The sequence below is a fragment of the Mauremys mutica genome, chromosome 9, assembly GCF_020497125.1.
Source record: "Mauremys mutica isolate MM-2020 ecotype Southern chromosome 9, ASM2049712v1, whole genome shotgun sequence".
Taxonomy (NCBI): domain Eukaryota; kingdom Metazoa; phylum Chordata; order Testudines; family Geoemydidae; genus Mauremys; species Mauremys mutica.
Genome location: NC_059080.1, coordinates 4,361,425 through 4,380,362, shown reverse-complemented (window position 1 = coordinate 4,380,362; position 18,938 = coordinate 4,361,425). Strand labels below are relative to the sequence as shown.

At 45.6% G+C, this 18,938-nt stretch overlaps 1 protein-coding gene across 2 annotated transcripts in view; it reads left to right on the top strand.

Annotated features, from left to right (window-relative positions):
• Window positions 1–18,938, top strand: part of GPC3 (glypican 3) — a 267,204-nt gene that overhangs the window by 185,975 nt on the left and 62,291 nt on the right. For both annotated transcript variants that reach the window (XM_045031070.1, XM_045031071.1), the window contains exon 6: window positions 508–628. In XM_045031070.1, coding sequence (XP_044887005.1) covers window positions 508–628 — 121 coding nt within the window. The remainder of the gene's footprint in view (window positions 1–507; window positions 629–18,938) is intronic.

The following is an 18,938-nucleotide window of genomic DNA, read 5'->3' as shown; positions in this document are numbered from 1 at the left end:
TCCACTGCAAAGTCTACGAGACATGAGCTGACTCCTCCATTCGCCCCTGGGAACCCGTTAGCCAGGGAACCATTGCTGTGGAGGGAGGGGGCTGGGTCACTGGGGTGGACTCTGGGAGCAGATGGGCCACAAGGGGATGAATTGTAGAGTGGGAATTTTTTTCACGTTTAACTTTGACCAGCACCACAGCAGACTTGGACTTACATTAGACACCTGGCGGTTGTCACGCAGCTCGCCTGCCTTGTGTGTCGTATCTTCCCCCACCTTGGGCCGTTTGTCCTCACCTTTTTGTTCTGTGTTTATGTAGCACCTGGCGCCGTGGGGTGCAGACTGGGATCGTAGGTGCTGTGTTGGAGAAATAATAACATCCTGTGCTTCTCAGGGCAGGGACCGTATCTTCCTCTGTGACGGGAAGGCAGCTCGCATGCTGGGGTCTAAGCAATAAATAATCCTGATTGCTGAGTCCAGTCCATCGCCCCATGCTGTCTTCTGTGTTCACTCGCGCAGGTACAGTCGCCAGGCGGCGAGGAACGGGGGGAAAGCTCACGCTGGCACCCACGAGATGAAAACGAAGGGTCCCGAGCCAGTGATCAGCCAGCTCATCGACAAACTGAAACACATCAACCAGGTGGGTGTGAGGGCGGGAGTGGGGATTGCTCCAAATCCGCCCTGCTTTGCTCAGTTAGATACATTCCTTGGGTTTTATTGTCATGTTCCAGTCAAACGACAGCGAAGGGGTCACATGACGTCAGTGGTGAGTATGGGACCCAGGGCCATGACACACGCGTGTGCCCAGTTCCACCAGTACCCCTTATGGTCCCGACTGGAACTCGGTGCAGTCTCGAGGAGGGGTGCACCCACAGAGACCCCTGAGCACTGTCTCTTGTCCCAGGGGACTCGGCCCAGCTCCCCGCGCCGGGCACTGCAACCTGGGGACACTGACCACCCACAGCAGCACCACAACCCTAATCCCAGCCCAGTGGAGAGGGAGGGCCGGGCGAGGGGTGGGGGTTGGGGGTTGGGAGCGAGCTGCCCCCCACTTCCCCCCACAGCAGTGTCTCCTGTGCCATAGGGCTGGGCCCAGCTCCCTGCTCCGGGCCTGGCACCTGGAGTGGCAGCGCTGCTCAGGGTTGGCCTGGCCACCCTTCCGTCATGACACAGTGGGCTGGGATGAAGGTTGGGGTGCTGGGCGGAGGGTGGTTGGTGCCCCCTCGGCAGGGCAAGGAGGAGGCAGACAGCAGTGGTGTGTGCTCATTGAATGGGGAGGCTGCATCCATCACCCCTCTCGGGACAGGTCTGTGCTGGCTCCCAGGTAAGGTACAGTAGCCTGGGCTGCACTCACCTTTGCCAGCAGGCAGTGGCCACCAACTGGGGATAGCCGGTGCACAGCGTACTCAGGCCACGCCCCTTCCCGCCTCGTATGCTGGGTCTGACAGAGAAAACGGCACAGGAGCTGACATCAGCTGCGAGCGACCCCATGCTGGGTGAAACTCATAGCCAGCTAGCTCCAGCTTCTCAGTGGGGACACGCAGGGACCAGAATGCCCCCCGTGGATCTGGCCCTGTGTCTCTGTTTCTCCTGCTAGGCTGGTGTCAGTTCTCTAGAGCAAACCCCGCCACGCTCCGCACATTTGGCGGCTGTTCTGTGTTGTACGGATGAGGCTTGTATAGATGATTGTTATCCTTTGTCCGGGGGAGCCAGTCTGCAGAATCTATTCCTGCATAGAAGCCATGCTGTCAAACACTGCAGCTGCATCTCTGATGTTGATGTGATGACTGACACATCAACGTAAGGACCATGCTAAGACTGGGGTAGCAAAACAGTCATCAGATCTCAAGCTTCATGTCACAGACTGATCACTGCAAGGGCCAGGAAGGAATTTTCTTGCCTTGCCCAATTTTCCTGGTGCATTATGGGAAGTTTTCATGTGCACCTGGAGTGTCGGGTATTGGCCTCGATGGAGGCAGTTTACCAAGCACGACGGGCCCCGGTCTGAGCTGATGTTTCCACTCTAGATATTCTTCATGTGACCATTTAAATCAGGATTGCACCGATAGAAGAAATATGGTTGTCTTCCCCCTTGCTTCCATTTGCTCTGCCTTGAGTTAGTGCAGTGTTTCTCAAACTGGGGTCGCCGCTTGTGTAGGGAAAGCCCCTGGCGGGCCGGGCTGGTTTGTTTACCTGCCCCGTCTGCAGGTCCGGCCGATTGCGGCTCCCACTGCCCGCGGTTCGCTGCTCCGGGCCAATGGGGCCTGCTGGAAGCGGTGGCCAGTAAGTCCCTCAACCCGTGCCGCCTCCCGCAGCCCCCATTGGCCCGGAGCAGCCATCCGCGGCCACTGGGAGCCGCGATCGGCCGGACCTGCGGATGGGGCAGGTAAACAAACCGGCCCGGCCCGGCAGGGGCTTTCCCTGCACAAACGGCGACCCCAGTTTGAGAACCACTGAGTTAGCGGGATGAGAAACACGCGGCCTGAGCACCACCACCACAAGTCCCTGGCCCAGCAGCTCAGGATTAGGACCTAGGCTGGCTTTCTTTAAAATGACCACTTAACTTCCCTGCGTTCTCTTTCCTGGTGGTGTGGTTTCTCGGCTTCCTGCCTTCCCCAGACCAGCAGAGCTCCTGTCCACCCATGGACTCTGCTCTCATTCCTGTGACACTGGTGTGGAGTGACGTGTGGGTGCTTTTAAATGCAGCCCTTGGGGGCACAGAGTGTTTTTGGGCCTTGTGGGTTGAACTATCCAAGTAATAATAATGTGCCCTGTAATATGGCTGTTCCCAAATTAGCCTGAGAGCAGAGTCTACGCAGGGAGAGCTTTCTTGTGAGCTTTCGTCATAAGCTTTCAAACACAAACAGGTTTAAAAAACGCTCAGTGAGGCTAAAACAAAACCACACTTTCAAGACTGGCCTTGCTCTGTCGGAAGTTCCTTGCTGAGTTGGTTTGTTGATGACCTCTTCTTTTCTGCTCCAGTGAACACCAGGGAACTGTGTTCCTAGCATTCCCTGGCTTGAGGCTTTACGTCCCCAAGACACACCTCTGTTACCTCCTGTGTGGGTGTAAGTAGCAGGCAGTTTTGCATAGGAATTTACTCTTTCTGTGCTCACGTGAAGGTGAGCCATATACACCCTGACACAGAGTAGCAGAACTCCTGCTGGGGCACAGACCCAGTTTTCCTTTACATTCCTGCATGCCAGCTTGCAGTACTTTACAATACCGGGTAACAGGTCTTGCTTATTAAAAGGAGAAAAAGGCATAATCAGCTCCCTATTAAACTTGGAAGAAGGCAGGTTTCAGCCTGCTGCTGCTGGTGGTGGTATTTCGCTATTCACAGTGAGAAAGCCACACTGAACAAAACATGCTCATTAGTGTACTCGAAACGGCTGACATAAAATGGTTGGGAAATGCTGGCTGCCAGGTTGGGTCAAGTCAGGTCTTTTGCTGGTCAGTTCAGGTTGCGGGGAGGCTAAGATTCATGGACTAGGAGACGAAGGGTAAATTAGTCAATTGAACTGAACTGTGTCGTGGTAAAGCCACAATAGAGAGAGTTTAAAAAACCAAACCAAATAAAATAACTCCCAAATTTTTCAGTTTTGAAACTGAAAAAAAGAAATTGAGAAAAAGGATGTGTGGAAAGACCAGCGGTGAGCTGGTCACAGGGCAGTCACTTACCAGTGCTAAAACCAGGCCAGTAGATGGCAACCAAAGTCTGCATCTTTACCACCATCCACTTCAGTTCAACTGCGTTTTTTTAACACATGTAAATACACAGAGTGTGAACATTTTGAACAATCAAAGGCCTTTTTGAAAACGTTTACTTTTGGGGAAAAGCCATTTGTCACTGGAAAAGAGTTCAGAAGAAAACATTTTGAAAGCAAAAGATAATACCTGAGAGCTGCTTATGAACCAGCTATTCATGCCAAATACATTAAGCCAAGGTAAATGGCTCGGATCCTGGTAAAAGGAAATTTGGATCGTTCTTAGACTTGCGATTTTGGGGATTGAATCTCACCATTGTGCTTAGTTCCTTGGGCCAGGAAAGTTTCTCTGTCTCGTTCACACCTGCACTGACAATGGGCTCCCAAAGAGGAGATGTGAAAAGCAGCAATTCTGGTTGGGTCAACAGTCATGTTGTAGAATGCAGTGTGGACTCCGAAACTGGAAGAGAGATGAAAAGTAGCTCATCTGGAGAGCATCTTTTAAAGGAGGTTTCTTCAGGCTTTCAGTGTCTGTTGGAGAAGAGGGGCAATGAGAACGGCTTTTCAGCTATCAGCTCCTCGGCTCAGGTTTCTGAAATGCAGTCTCTGTAGGGATCCAGTAGATAGCAACAGCATCTTTCAAATGGCTCCCAGTCCATTGTTTTGATCAGAGGAGATGCAGCTCTGAGCCCAGAGACATATGTACACTCTGTTTCCAGTTAGTTGAGTTCCAAAACATTTTCTTTAACTCTTGGATGTTGCTAATAGATGTAATTTATGTTTTATGATGTTTTAGCCTGTATTTATTATAGGCTGTTCATGCTATAAAAATGAATACTTTTCCAAAAGCATGACAAAGCTTCAGAATTCTCTGGAGCTTGTTCAGGTTTGGTGAATAAATTGTATAGTTTTGTCCCTCATTAACCAATCAGTCTTCATCTGAATCTAAATACATGCATTCATAGCCAATAAAGCACCTCTCCCCTACCCCCAAGTTGCATTCTGTGTTGTAGAACTTGCATGCTTTTCAAGCAATCATGTGGACCTCATTCGTACACTAGAATGGAATACCCAGAGGTTGGAAGGAAAGCAGCAAGTTAAAACTATACAGAAGGGGAAATGAAAAGGTCTGTCTGAATTTATTAGGTTTGGTTTAATGGTCTTTAAAAAATAAAACACACAGCAGTTTAAGTTTAACGTCTCAGGTCAGATCTTTTTGGAGTGAGTGACATTTTCTGCAGCATGATTCCTGATAATAAGATTGACACGCCAAGCTGTTTTGTGTTTCTTTTTAATGTGTGATTTGTGGGTATTGTGGGTTGGTGGGTGAGCTGGTTTCTTATCATCATCATGTTGGTACTGGGATTTTTTAGATTCCTTTGCCTTTAGACCACGTTGTGATTTGAGTTGCTTTCATTCTGTGCCCAGAAGCATGGATGGCTCATACATAAACATTAGCGTTATCACATTTGGGAAGTCGGGGATCTCTTTCATGGAAGTGAGTTTTAATTGATCCCAATATTTATTTCTCAGAGCACCCCTGTGAGGTGGGGCACTGCTGCTGTTCCCATTTTGCAGTTGGGGAACAGCGGCATAGAGAGGCTGGGACCCTCAGGGAGTCTCTGGCAGAGTAGAAACTTGAATGCAGGCATCCCAAGTCCTAGGTTAGCATCTTAACCACTGGACCAGTCATAAGCTTATCTACCCCCCGCCCCCTTCCTGGTGGGACTATCTCCAGGAAGAGGAGCATTATTTTGAACCAATACTTGGTAAAAATAGGAACAAAACCCCCTAAAGGAAAATAAGTGGGCAAGATATGTCATTAGCAAATTGAGAGGTCTGGAAACATATTTTAAATTTCCAGACATGGGAGTGCAGGACTCATTTAAAATATTTCAAATATATTGTAGCTTGACAGACCTTTGGTTTGCACATCAAATGATCTGTAATTTATTACACTGTGTAGGGACTGTGTTTTTATCATATTGCATATTCTCTAGCCAGAAATATAACAGCCATCTAAGCTCTTGAAAAAACCCATTTGGGAATCACAGTCCAGGCAATAGGCTTTCACAAACCCTGGGAAATTAACTTTGATTGATTCCCTAGGATATAAAGAGACTGTGATTTCTAGGAATATGCTTGTTTTACAAGGTGAAACCTTCGTGTCTTTTTTCTCATGTCCAGTTTAAGGCCCTGATCCTCCAGTCAGGTCCAGGTATTGGGCCTTCTGGGGTTCTGCAGGGGGAGCTCCCTGCTCGAGTCTCAAGGTAGGATCAGAGTCCAAATTTGGAAGTGCAAGAGGCAGTGAAACTCAGCATTCTAGAAGGGGACAATCAGGCCCATAAAGATGAAAGGCCACCCAGTGGCACCACGCACACAGAGGGTTTGCAGAATGGGAATCGAAGCTTCAACAGGTGTGTTTAAAGGCAGTTGGATTGACAAAGATGATGTATTCAGTACTTGCTGAGAGCGGTCGCGACAGAGGCCATGCTCGCATGGAGTCATCTGGAAAGTGGGCACAAGACTAGGATGTTATGGAATCTGATATAAACAAAACAGGCCTGGAAACTGTATCACACTCTTACGCCTAAGTGTCCTATCCCCTGATGGAATGCCTGAGTCCCAAGGGACCTACCAAGGTGGGGTTGTTAGCTTCCCTCCAACCCCCACCTTGGTAAAGCAAGACCATTCTGACGTAGTGGCTGGGAATACATCCCTGGCATATACAGTGGACACAGAGTAATGACAGCCATGCGTTTGCTGAGCAATTGGCACATCTGCAGACAAAGGAAGTCAGTCGGTCTGCCCCACCTTTAGCAGATAGAAAGCCAGCAAGTATGATGCCCAAACGGTGTTGAGATTGCTGCTCTCCTTACAAGGGCTGGCAGGTGCCATGATGCTACTCGGGGGAAAGGGTGAGGTGGACTTAGGGAGACTATCATTTCCTGCAGTGACTGTAGCTCTTCCATGTAAAGTCATCACAGCATTCTGGCAATGATCAATGTGGGTGGCAGGTGCCTGATGTTACCTGTGGCAGTGCACACGCCGACGATGATATTTAAGAGGGAGCAGTGTGGCTGTTGTAAAAATGACTTTCCTGGATAATGTCAGTAGATGGTTTCAAGTGGGCGTCTAAATGTGTTATGGGAAATCCTGAGGATTTCACAAGTCTTTTAGAAATGAGTTTTGCACTTTGGAAAGCTAGAGACAGATTTGATGAAATCCCCTCCTGATGCATTGTATTAGACGTTGCCGTATCTCCCGCTAACATTGCATTTTAATCTGGTAACCATATGATAGCATAATAATTAGCAAAATGTGTAAATTGCCTGATTTTAAAATAAAATGATACCCAGTATTTATCAGTGAACATACAGTATTTAACAGCGCATAACAAAATGAGTCTCGGCTGGCTAATTTTCCAGTTTTGAAATGAATGTATTAGTACTACAATATTCAAACTGCTGCATATACAGAATATAATTGATCAAATCCTCACAAGAAATGTAATAAACAAAATAATTACTTGGGTATGCCTTTTTGGGCAGCATTATGAAACTGTTTGTAGCAATTAAAATATTAAAACCACATGCTGTTGAAAGCAACCAGACTTCACAATTATTTATATTTAAGACTATTAAATAAAATGACAGAAGATTTTTTTAAATGATAAATGTGTTTTGGGATGTATCAGCTAATTCCTTTTTCTACTACATGAAATAATCTGTAGCTCCACCAAGTCTAGGTCTGGTCTTTAAAGGCTAACTACATTGTCCTTTTGTGACCCAGCAGCCATTCATTGGCTCTCGTTAACGCACCATTGTAAATATTCGCTCACCGAGTCTGACTGCATATGCAAGCATCAATTACAAGAGATCTGCTAGGCCAGTTAAATTAGGGGACATGTGATGTGCGTGAATTAAAACAAAATTAGGTTTGACTAGATCTCGTTTTAATTCCAAAAATAATGTTCTTTCCTTGGACGTTTTCATAACACTGGCTTTTACAAACTATTGCCACATGTCAGGGCTCTGTCTATAAACATCCCGGCTTTATTAGGTTTAGTGTGAGAACAGTCTAAGAGTAGGTCACACAGAGTGGGTTTTTTTTCTAAATCAGCCTTGAGTTAATTGAATTGATTTTTTAAACTATTATTGGCTAAGGAATAATCTGCCTCTGTCTGACTTTCTAGTCAATTTACTGAAACAGGTTTCTTGACTGTTGTACTGACAATCTTCCCTTACACATATAGAATCATAGAACGCTTGCAGCAGTTAAATGGTCTCTGCAATTTGAGGTATTTCCCATTTTAAGTCTACGGGACAGTACAAATGCCATGGTAAACGTAATATTATGCCGCGGTGCAGCGAACAGTCTAACACTGTTCACTAAGGGTGAAATTAACCCCGGGCAGAGGACTGGTCTGAGTCCTTTGCACCATGTAAATCCTATTTAGCACACAAAACAGGATTTTAGTGGTGTGTATTCCTCACACTGGCCCTCTGTACACATGTGAAATTAACCCTATAATAGTGAGAGGTAGAAGAAACCACTCCTGCTATCATTAAAGTCGACTTCAGTAAGAGCAGGATCCGGCCATGGATAGTTTATTTCCTACACAGATTGGTCACGGGTTTTGGAAAGACATAAACATGTTGGATTTTACCATAAAACCCCAAAGCACTTTGAGCCTTTGTCACACCCAGAGTTTTTTACATAATGAGAATGGAGAGGTGGTTTTTAATAGGTGAAGGAAGTATCCTCTTTGGTTCCATCTACCAAGAATGCCTCTGAAGAAGTGGGTTTTTTACCCATGAAAGCTTATGTCCAAATAAATCTGTGTCTCTTTAAGGTGCCACCGGACTCCTTGTTGTTTTTGTGGATACAGACTAACACGGCTACCCCCTGATACTTTCCCTCAGAATGAACTTCAGAAAGGGATGGAAGGGGACCAGAAAAGGGACAATCCCTGTGTTTAAAAAAAACTAAAGGCAAAAAAGAAAAATCTCAAATTTCCCCCCCAAATTTTCAATCTCGCCTTGTCACGGGGTTAACCGCTCACTGCTGGGGTGCCTCCTTGTGGCTCATCTGTGGATTAGCTCTCAACTGGTCTGACTCCCCCTCCTTGGGTTGTTCACCCTTTCACCTCTCTCTCTCTGTACTCCGGCTGTTCCCGCTTCGTGACTCAGCCCTCTGGCCAGGTCACTATGGTCCTCCCCTTCCAAGCCCACCACCCAAACGATCTCTCTGCAGTCTCAGACAGTCTTCCAAGCTCTGTGCCACTTTCCCGGTGGCCAGCAGGAGAATCCGGGCCCGCCGACTATTCCGGGTTCCAACCCAGAGACCCTATGCCTAGCAACCGCAGTCTGCTCAAGTGCCAGTTGTGTTGCTGTTTCTCTTGGCCTTTTCCTCCCAGTCCTCCCTATCTTCTGGCCCATCCCAAAGTTACCACTGGAGCTTCCTCACCCCCTCTTGGGTTCTTGCCAGAGTCTGTAGTCCAAGGTAGGGTCCCAGGATTTACTCATTTCCCCCCAGATCTCCTCTTTGCACCTAGCCAACTCCCCTCCTCTCTAGGGAGTGACAGCAGCATTCCTCCTCACAGCCTTGTCTTACCACCAACTTCCTGTCTTTATACGTCTAGCTCAGCTCCTCCCCCAGCTGGGCTTCTTCAGCTGTTAGGCCTCATCAGTCCCTTCAGGTGTAGCCTAGGAGGTTAACAGGCTTTGTGTGAGGTGGACACTCCATCGCACCTCTTCTTGCTAATCACGCATTCCCTTCCACGGACCATTTGATTCAGCGAGGATTATTTGCCTGTAGCCTAGGATCAAATCAAACATTTGGATCAATGACTTCTCAGTGGACGACAAATCAATCAATCTTATTTCTTTTTCATGGCAAAACCAATATTTTACTAAGCAGGTGTGCTCAGCGGGAATCAACAAGGGCTGGGTTTTGGGATATAATAAAACTAGTGTTTGACGGGTTTCAGGCTGTAGACACCAGGGGAGAAATCCAGGCCTCATGGAAGTCAGTCAGTGTTTTGCCATTGACTTCCATGGGACCAGGATTTCACCCCATGTTGTTAAGTTTGACGTGTTAACATATTATCAATTAAGCCATTTCACCTTATCATGGCTTCTAATCTATATTGCTCTGTAACTAGATAATAGCATGAGAAAAGGTGAAGAACTCCATTGTTGTGTTTTCAATTCTAATATCAGCTGTAGTGCTTAATTGCTGCTCATACAAAGAGGGTCAGGTGTGTCCTGCAGAGTGTGTGCTTGAAACAATACAGTGGAAATCATTTGAAAAAATACCTTTTAAACTGGATTAATTTTCTTTGCATCAAAACATGCAGCTGATGCACAATGGCACTGGAAAACAAACACCAGATATCCTGTAAGTGTAGCTGGACTTTATCCTGTTATGAAGGAAATAAACTTGGAATTGTTGTTAAATCACAAATTCCACCAACAATTGGATGCATAGATGTCCAATTAAGAGACTACGGTAGTTACTATGGGCCCAGTTCATCATATCGAACAGCTTCTTGCTCTGTGTCTAGTCCTCATAATTTAGAAGAAAGTTCTTATTGATACTGTAGAAGATCGTTCCTGCGATGGATAGCCTCTCAAATGATAAATACTTACTTGAAAAACCAGATCCAATAAGCAGCCATATTTGGTGCTGCCTTGAGCATGGGGGTTTCATTGTATTTTTGTCCCTAAACAGGCTGTTGCTTCGGTCAATTTTGACTTTCCAGTAGAAATGGTATCGGCTAGAGATGGCTGGGGAAAACTGTAACAAACAAATGTTGTGGAAATGTTTTAACCACCTTTTGTAAGCATGAACATGTAATCAAAATTATCAAAATTTCAGCTAGTTCTAGAGTTGGTTAAAAATGGAGATTTGCTGAAAATTTTTCAAATTTAAATTGTGTAAAAATGTGTAAGTGTTGATCATCTCTGGCGACGGAATATTTCTGTGTAGAGCGTGACAGCATGGCTGTATGTTACTGCCCATGGCCCAGCGTGGGCCTGTGTTGCTGTCTGACCTGAAAGTCAATCTGATTTCTTACATTTTAAAGAAAAGGAACCAGTAACAGGAGTAATATTTTTTAAATGAAGTTGATTGCATATTAGCCAGTTATTGCAATCTGTTCCTCTAACAACTAGCCTCACGACAGCTGCAGTAGGGAGAGTGAGGAAAAAAGCAGGGATGTCGGCTCTCTTCTCAGCAGGCTGGGCAGAATTCACCAGCAAAGTTTCTAAATCCTTGCTATTGCTGCCTCTGGGTCTTTCACTGGGAGGCTGCCACATTTAAGAACATAAAAACTGCCATAGTGGGTCAGATCAATGGCCTGTGCTGTACAGGAGGTCAGGCTAGATGATCACAATGGTCCCGTCTGGCCATAGAATCTATGAATCTACTTTAAGCTTCCAGGAAATTGTAGGGAGGCCAGGACTCAACAACTGCACTCTTGCAAAAGGTGTCATGGTCTCTTTAATGACCATACGTGGTCGAGAACTCAGTTTAGCATCTCATCCAAAAACCACCTGCTCCTTAGCCTGATGCTGAGTGTTGGTTCAGTACTGACGGAGAGAAAGTGTGACACCCATTAAAGAACAGACACCACTTTCTATAGCACGGAGGTTTCTCTTGTAGGTATCCTCTCTACATACTGATCAGACATGACTCAGGTTAGTTTGTGAGACCAGATCAGATCACAGCTTGAGGTGGAATGACATCAGCCACTTAAGTTTCCAGCCAATCCATATTGTCACCAGGGAATGAATGGAAGTTTTTTCAGTGTCTAGTAATGATTGACGGTGTTCATGTTCTTCCTGTGACACCTGCAGAAATCCCAGGTATTTACATTAAAGCAGGTGTTTTGAATCATAACTGATACACTGGCTACTCAGTAAGTCCACTGTAACTTTGGGCTTTAGTATTTATATATTACACATTTTCCATGTGTGCATGTCTGTCTGTCTGTCTGTCTGTCTCTCTCTCTCTCTCTCTCTCTCTCACACACACACACACACACACACACACACACACACACACACACACACACACACACACACACACACACACACACACACACATATATCTTTAAGGCATTGGCGTATACTACCCATAACTATTTTTGCATTTTAAACTCTTCAGCTTGGTTTCAACTTTTAACCAAGTGCAAAAGCCATTCATGATGCTCCAGTGCCCACGGTTTTGTGATGTATATAGCAGTAAATGGCTTTTGCAGTTGATTAAATGTTGAGACCAAGCTAAGGAGTTGAAACTGCAAGAGCACTTATTGCCTGTTTACGCCCATGCCTTGAGGATTATTGTTATTGTACAATATTTAAATGACTAATTGTGTTTTTATTGGTTGGTCTTTCTGAGAACATGTATAAAAAGGTTGTGTGTGAAACACAGAGATCTCTCTGGCTGTGGGATAAAATTGCCCCAGGGGATTATACAAGATGCTCCTTAAAGTAGCCAAGAGATCTGATGATTAGCAGGAACTTTTTCATATAAATTTCTTCTTGGCCAGCTCCTGTGTGTGCCCAGGAGGTTTTACTAACCTTGTGCATCAGCAGATTAATTCTCTAGGGCTGGGTACAGGGCGTTGCTCTTTAAGTGCCTTTGTTAGTGCATCAGCGGAAGGGTATAAAGTCACCAGCACTGAACAGAAACAAAAGTCTGAGATGTTTCAGTTGGATGCTAAAATGATGAGCAAATCAGCTTCCTAGCTGAGCAGCTTGGCTCTGCTCCCATGCATACAGAGTGTATTTGTTGGGCCTGATTTTGAAAAGGGCCTTCTTTTTGGTCAACAAATGATTGCACCCACAACTGACTGTGAGAGCAGATACTAGTGCCTAGATGCCTGTCTATCTGATTTGTGGATCCATCCAGGTAGCCCGGTGCTAGCATTTGCACCTGAAACGCTGCATCTATAAAGAGACAAACTGTTTATAAAGAACAGTCCCCTAGGGTGCGAAAGAAGACTGAGTGATCCGGTCCAGTAAACAGACAAGCTTATACATCAGCCCTCTTTACAGTTCAGATCAGAAAGATAAATGGATACATTTTACCACTCACTGAATTCTAGATCTGTTTATAGATCAGTGGTCGGCAACCTTTCAGCAGTGGTGTGCCGAGTCTTCACTCTAATTTAAGGCTTCGCGTGTCGTTAATACATTTTAACATTTTTAAGACGGTCTCTCTATAAGTCTATAATATATAACCACACTACTATTATATGTAAAGTAAACAAGGTTTTCAAAATGTTCAGAAGCTTTATTCAAAATTAAATTAAAATGCAGATCTTATCAGTTTAGTGTGATCCTTGCCCTTGCTTTTCCTTGCTGGGTTTTCCAATGTCTGGTGGCACGTATTTGGATACTTTAAGCTGCACACAGGCTTCTGAGTGATCAGTTGTTAACCGGCTCCGAGAGGGACAGAGGACAGATTTCATGTGTGAAAATACCTGTTCACACAGGTATGTGGATCCAAATGCTGAAAGCATTGCAAACGCAATTTTCTTCAAACAATTAAATTTCACTGGCAGGGATGTCCAGCAGGTCAGAATAGAGGCCCCATGATCTCTCTCGGTAGCTTCAAGTGCGCTCCGCAGATCCACAAACTTTGATGTCCACAATTTTGAGATTTTTAACTGAATGAGCTGCATTTCGAAATCTTCAACACCCATCCACTGAAATACAGACAAATCCAAGTCGCTTTCGTTGAACTTTTCAGTTTAATTAGAAAAGAAAGCATTGGGCCAAATCGCTGGAAATCTTGAAATCTTTCAGAAAATTCTGATTCCAGTTCTTGCATGTACTTTCCAATCTCATCGACGTTGACAGTGCAACGTGTCCATAGCTCTTTTATGAGTTGGAAGTAGCAGAAAGTAGAAGTTTGAATATCCCTGGAAAAAACTGCTAGTTTCACAACAAATGCTTTCCAGGCTTCATAAAGATCCAGAACTGTTTGCCCTGCACCCTGGAGACAGAGGTTGAGTTCGTTTAGGTGAGCGGTGATATCAGTTAGAAACATGAGCTTACACAGCCATCGGTCATCATCCAGTTCGGGGTAGTTTTGTTCTTTTTCCGACAAAAAGGCCTTGATTGCATCAAAACAGTTTACAAAGCACACCAAAACCTTAAATAATAAATAAATAATTGGAGATATACCTACCTCCTAGAACTGGAAGGGACCACAAAAGGTCATTGAGTCCAGTCCCCTGCCTTCACTAGCAGGACCAAGTACTGATTTTTGCCCCAGATCCCTAAATGGCCCCCTCACAGATTGAACTCACAATCCTGGGTTTAGCAGGCCAATGCTCAAACCACTGAGCTATCCCTCCCCCTAACCTTGCTATGACTTAGCCACCAAATGTTGCTGTGAAGTGGGATGTCGTTATAAGCACTGTCCATCTCTTCTAGCAGTGCTTGAAATTGTCTGCGAGTCAAAGCAGATCGAGCAACAAGGAAATTCACAATTCACACCACTGTATTCATCACATTATTAAGCTCTGAATTAGAAATTTTAGCACACAGGTTTTCTTGATGGATGATACAGTGACATTTGACTGTCGGACGGCCAATTTGATCTTCAAGTAACTTTACAAATCCCTTCTGTTTTCCAACCATGGCAGGAGCACCATCTGTTGTCACACAAAATATTTTTCTGATGTCAACTCCTTGTTCTTCAAAATGGTTTACAAAACTTTCCAGTATATCTTCCCCCTTTGTTGTGTCATGCAGGGGTTTTAGGCGACAAAGTTCCTCTTGGATTTCATCGGAAGCACAATATCTTGCAACAACTGCCAAACGTGGAACGTTGTTTATATCCACGCTCTCATCAGCTGCAACACTAAACATTGCTGTGTCTTTCAATGCAGTCGTCTGCTTTTCCTTAATGTTTTCTGCCGTTTCACTTATGCGTCTCTGAACTGTTCAGGCAGAGATGGGCAGTTCTTTTATTCTGGATATGATTGTATCTTTATTTGGCAAATCATTGAACAAAATCTCCGAACTGCTGAGAAAACCTTCTTTTATATATTCCCCATCTGTAAACGGCTTTCTGTTTTTTGCAATGCGCTGTGCAGACCTGTAACTTCCTTCTGTAGCTTGATTTTTACTTACACTTAAGCTTTTAAAAACACTGCTTTGCTTCTCATGGGCTGCTACTGCCTTTTTGATTGACTCAGTCTTGTCTGTTTTGTCAAGAAAGGTTTTCTCGTGCTTCGTTTCAAAATGTCGTTGAACACTTGATGTGCGACAAACAACACTTTCATAACAGAAAGCTCAAATAGCACGGTCCTTCTTTTCAATAAACCCAAATGCGTCTGTCCAAGCAGGCTGAAATGATCGGCCATCTAGCTTCGCTTTCTAAGGAGATGCCATTTTGTCAAATGTTCCCTTCAACTCTCAGTGGGGAAAAAAATGGCGATAGAAGGCAGGCACAAGGTCAAACGCAGCGTGGTCTGAGATAAGCAATTTTAAGATGGGGGTGCTGAGCTGCACCCCGTCTTGCCTGGTGTGCAACCCTCACTGTCCCAGGCTGGGGACAGCGCGCCACAGCGGGGAGGCTGCAGAGCACTGATCTAAGGCCAGGAGCAGAGCCCAGGGTGGCCTGCAGGGACTCCAGGCCAGAAGGAGGCTGAGCAAGGCTGGAGATCCCGACCCCGGCTGGCAGGAGGTCAGCAAACGGAACCCCAGATTGGCAGCTGAGGTGAGTGGCTGGTAGGGCTGAGCAGGGCCGGAGGCTTGGACCCTGTCTGGCAGGGGGCCTGTGCAAGGTGAGTGAGGCTGCGGCGGGGACCCCGGCTGGCAAGGGGCCGGCAGCGGGAACCCCAGAGCGGCAGCAGGCTGAGCGGCTCAGCCCGCCCCACGTGCCATCAAAAATCGGCACGTGTGTCACCTTTGGCACGCGTGCCGTAGGTTGCCGACCCCCGTTACAGAAATATTTATATAATATACAATCTTTTTATCCCCTTCCTGCAACCCAGCTACTGTACTAGTTGGAGAGCTACTTTTAAAGCTAACCTTGCCGTGGGATAGTGCCGCTCACATAGGGACCTGGAGAAGAGAGGCATGGCTGTCGGCCAGGGCAGTGAGGCGCATGGAAGATAGAAGGCTTAGAATGGAAGCCCTTGTTTTGGGGGAGAGAATTGCCAGTGGAACAGAAGGGAGATTGGGTTGTGGTGAGACTGGGGAGCATCGGAGAGAGCAGAAGTTTAGGATCGCTGGTACAGATCCGATCAGCTAAGGCGTGCATGCATCTGTTAGTAGTAGCTATTATTAGTAACACTTATATTGCGGTAATACCAGCAGGCCGCAACCAGGCTGAGCCCCACTGTGCTGGGAGCTGTCCAAGTATGTAACAAATGACAAGTCCGTGCCTTAAAGAGTTGACTTAGTCCTGCCTTGTATGCAAGGGACTGGACTACATTAAGGCACCAGTGTGGTTCTGATAAGCGGCTTGCATTAGTAGCTCATTTGGAGAGGAAAAATGCACGTAGGACCTGATCCAAAGCCCATTAAAATCGGTGGTAGGTCTTGCCATTGAGTTCTGTGGGCTTTGAATCAGGGTCAGGCTCCAGGTAAGGAGGAGGAGACACGTACATAAATGAGGCAGACACGAGATGGAACAAAGTGCCAAATGGAACATTAAAATCAAATACTGTGGGAGAAATAAATGAGAGAGCGAGCGAGAGCATTGAACTGTTCATAGGGGGAGAGGTTACTGCTGCAGCTAACACCTTGGACTAGAGCTGAGGTCCAGATGATGAGTCATGAATAGATTTTTACTTCCTGGTTTTGTGGCAGGCCTGGACGGGCCATATGGCCTCTTTCCTTACCCTTAATGTTCTCTTCTTCCTTCCTATCTTAACCCCAAAACAAACCATAAATAGACTTTATTCACAGACGTGGGAAGAGAGATGGCAAGGGACTGGTGATTCGGAATAATGGCCAAGAGAAAGCGAATGAGCTGGTCGTAAATCCCAGGTAATCTATTTTTCTCCTGTGCCCCATGATGTATCACTGTGTGTATGTGCTGGGGAAGTAACACCTATCTGAGTGCAAGGGCAGCCAGGATTAAATCATCCTGTTTGTAAAGGTGCCAGTAAAAGTTAACTAACCATCCCTTCCTCGGAGAGCAGTAATCATGTCCAGTCCCTCCATCACTTGCCGGTGAGAGACACTGGATTTCATCGAGGAGGAATTGAGAATGGCTTGTCAGCTCCTCCTCCTGCTGAGATCGATTTAAACAACCAATACGGACCGGATTTAATTAGTATGTGGGTAGGGATCTGTATCCATTTTCCTTGACCTGGGGGGATGTCGTCAGTTTCAAGAGCTAAGCTCAAATTAAGCCAAGGACTCATAAAAACCATGTGTCCATTTGGCCCGTAAATCAACACCATTATCGGCATCTTCATGCTATCAGGAGAGGCCAGAAAAATCAGTTTATCAGCGGTCGGTGGTTACCCTGCCCCACGGCTTGGGGAGATGACAAAGAAATAGAACCATTACAACAGTAGCACCTCACCCTCGCATGCCTCTCCTGCTGGGCTAGCAGCAGAGAGCAGAGCCCATGCTGGTTTGTGTGGGGTACGGAATTGGACCAATGACCTTGTCTCAAATAAAGGGAGTTTGAGAGACAGGCGCTGGATATACAGGGGTGAGCTTGCGTTGGAAGAAAGGTTGAAGAAGAATGGGATGTTTAGGAAGGGGTGAAATAACGCATGGTATAAAAAGGCTAAATTGGCCACTTCTATTTACTCTGTTTTATAATAGAAGAACAATGGGTCAGTCAAAGAAACTGAAAGACAAATTTAAAACTGACATGAGAAAATACTTGTTTTTACAGAACACATTTAATATGGAGCTATACCTGTCTCATAGAGCTGGAAGAGACCTTGCAAGGTCATCGAGTCCAGTCCCCTGCCTTCCCAGCAGGACCAAGTACTATCCCTGACAATTCCCCCGATCCCTAAATGGCCCCCTCAAGGATGGAGCTCACAACTTTGGGTTTAGCAGACCAATGCTCAAACCACCGAGCTATCCCTCCCCCCTAAACACATCATTACCCCATGCAACTCATTGCCACTGGATAGCACTGAGGCCAAGCAGTCAGTAAGATTTGAGAAGAGATTCTCCATCAATACATGTAACGGGAACAGCCACTGTTATATGGGCTATAAACCTTTGTGCTTCAGGGTATAAGCCAACCTCTAATTGAAGGTGTTAAAAAGAAGCTCTGGGTAGGGGCAGGTTATTCTGTAATAGTCCAATGTGAGGTTTCTTGTACTTACTCTGAAACATCTGGTATGAGACCAGGTACTGGATGAAATGTGTCACTGCTTTGTCCAGCCTGGCAGGTATCATGTTCCTACTCCAAGGAACGCAAGTGGATGGCAAAGATGCTACAGGTCGTGATTCACCGAGAGTCTGTTTTTCATCTGAGAATGCAAACATTAAAAAAGGGTGTTCTGTTAACCGGTGAAATCGTATACAGAGACTCATTGCTAAGCATTCATCAAAGAACAAACTGGTATTGTGGAAGAGACCACCAAACCCTGAATGAAAACTTCTGCTGGTTCATTAGTGAAGGCCTCGTTAGCCAGTGTTTTTCTTTTGGGATGAGGGCAGCTAAAATTACTTCTTACAATTACTTTTGTCTAAGGACCACAACGTAAATACTAAACTGCTACTGGCCAGAGTATAATGCTTTGTGGAGGGTATTTATAGGGGAATCTTGTTATTGTGACTGGAGTCTATTGAAATGTGAAATTCCTTCAGGGAAAAATTTCCATTTGTGTGATATGTCATTTCATGATACCATTTGGGCATGCAGGGAGATAAACCTTGGATTTTGAGAAATCAGTGGCAAGTGAAGCAGTGATCTCTAGCTTAGCAGAAAGATGCTTTTCTTTAACTGTCTGTGTGTAATTCAAACCTGGAGATTGCTAGCAGATTTCTGTACAGTGGGCTAAAGGCGGGTGTCATGGGTAACAGCCAAGTATTTCCTTTTAGAGCAGGTGAAAAAACAGCTGACATTCCTGGTTGTTTTCCTAAGTGCTGAAAATGACTTTTCCAGACCCAGAGTCTGTATTCATTTTATTAACATTTGATTAGCAATTACTCCTTACTGTGCTGAGTTTGAACTAGGAGTACAATTAGGAACAGCTTTCTTCTCTGCCTCGTATATACTGCCAAGGTGTAGCAA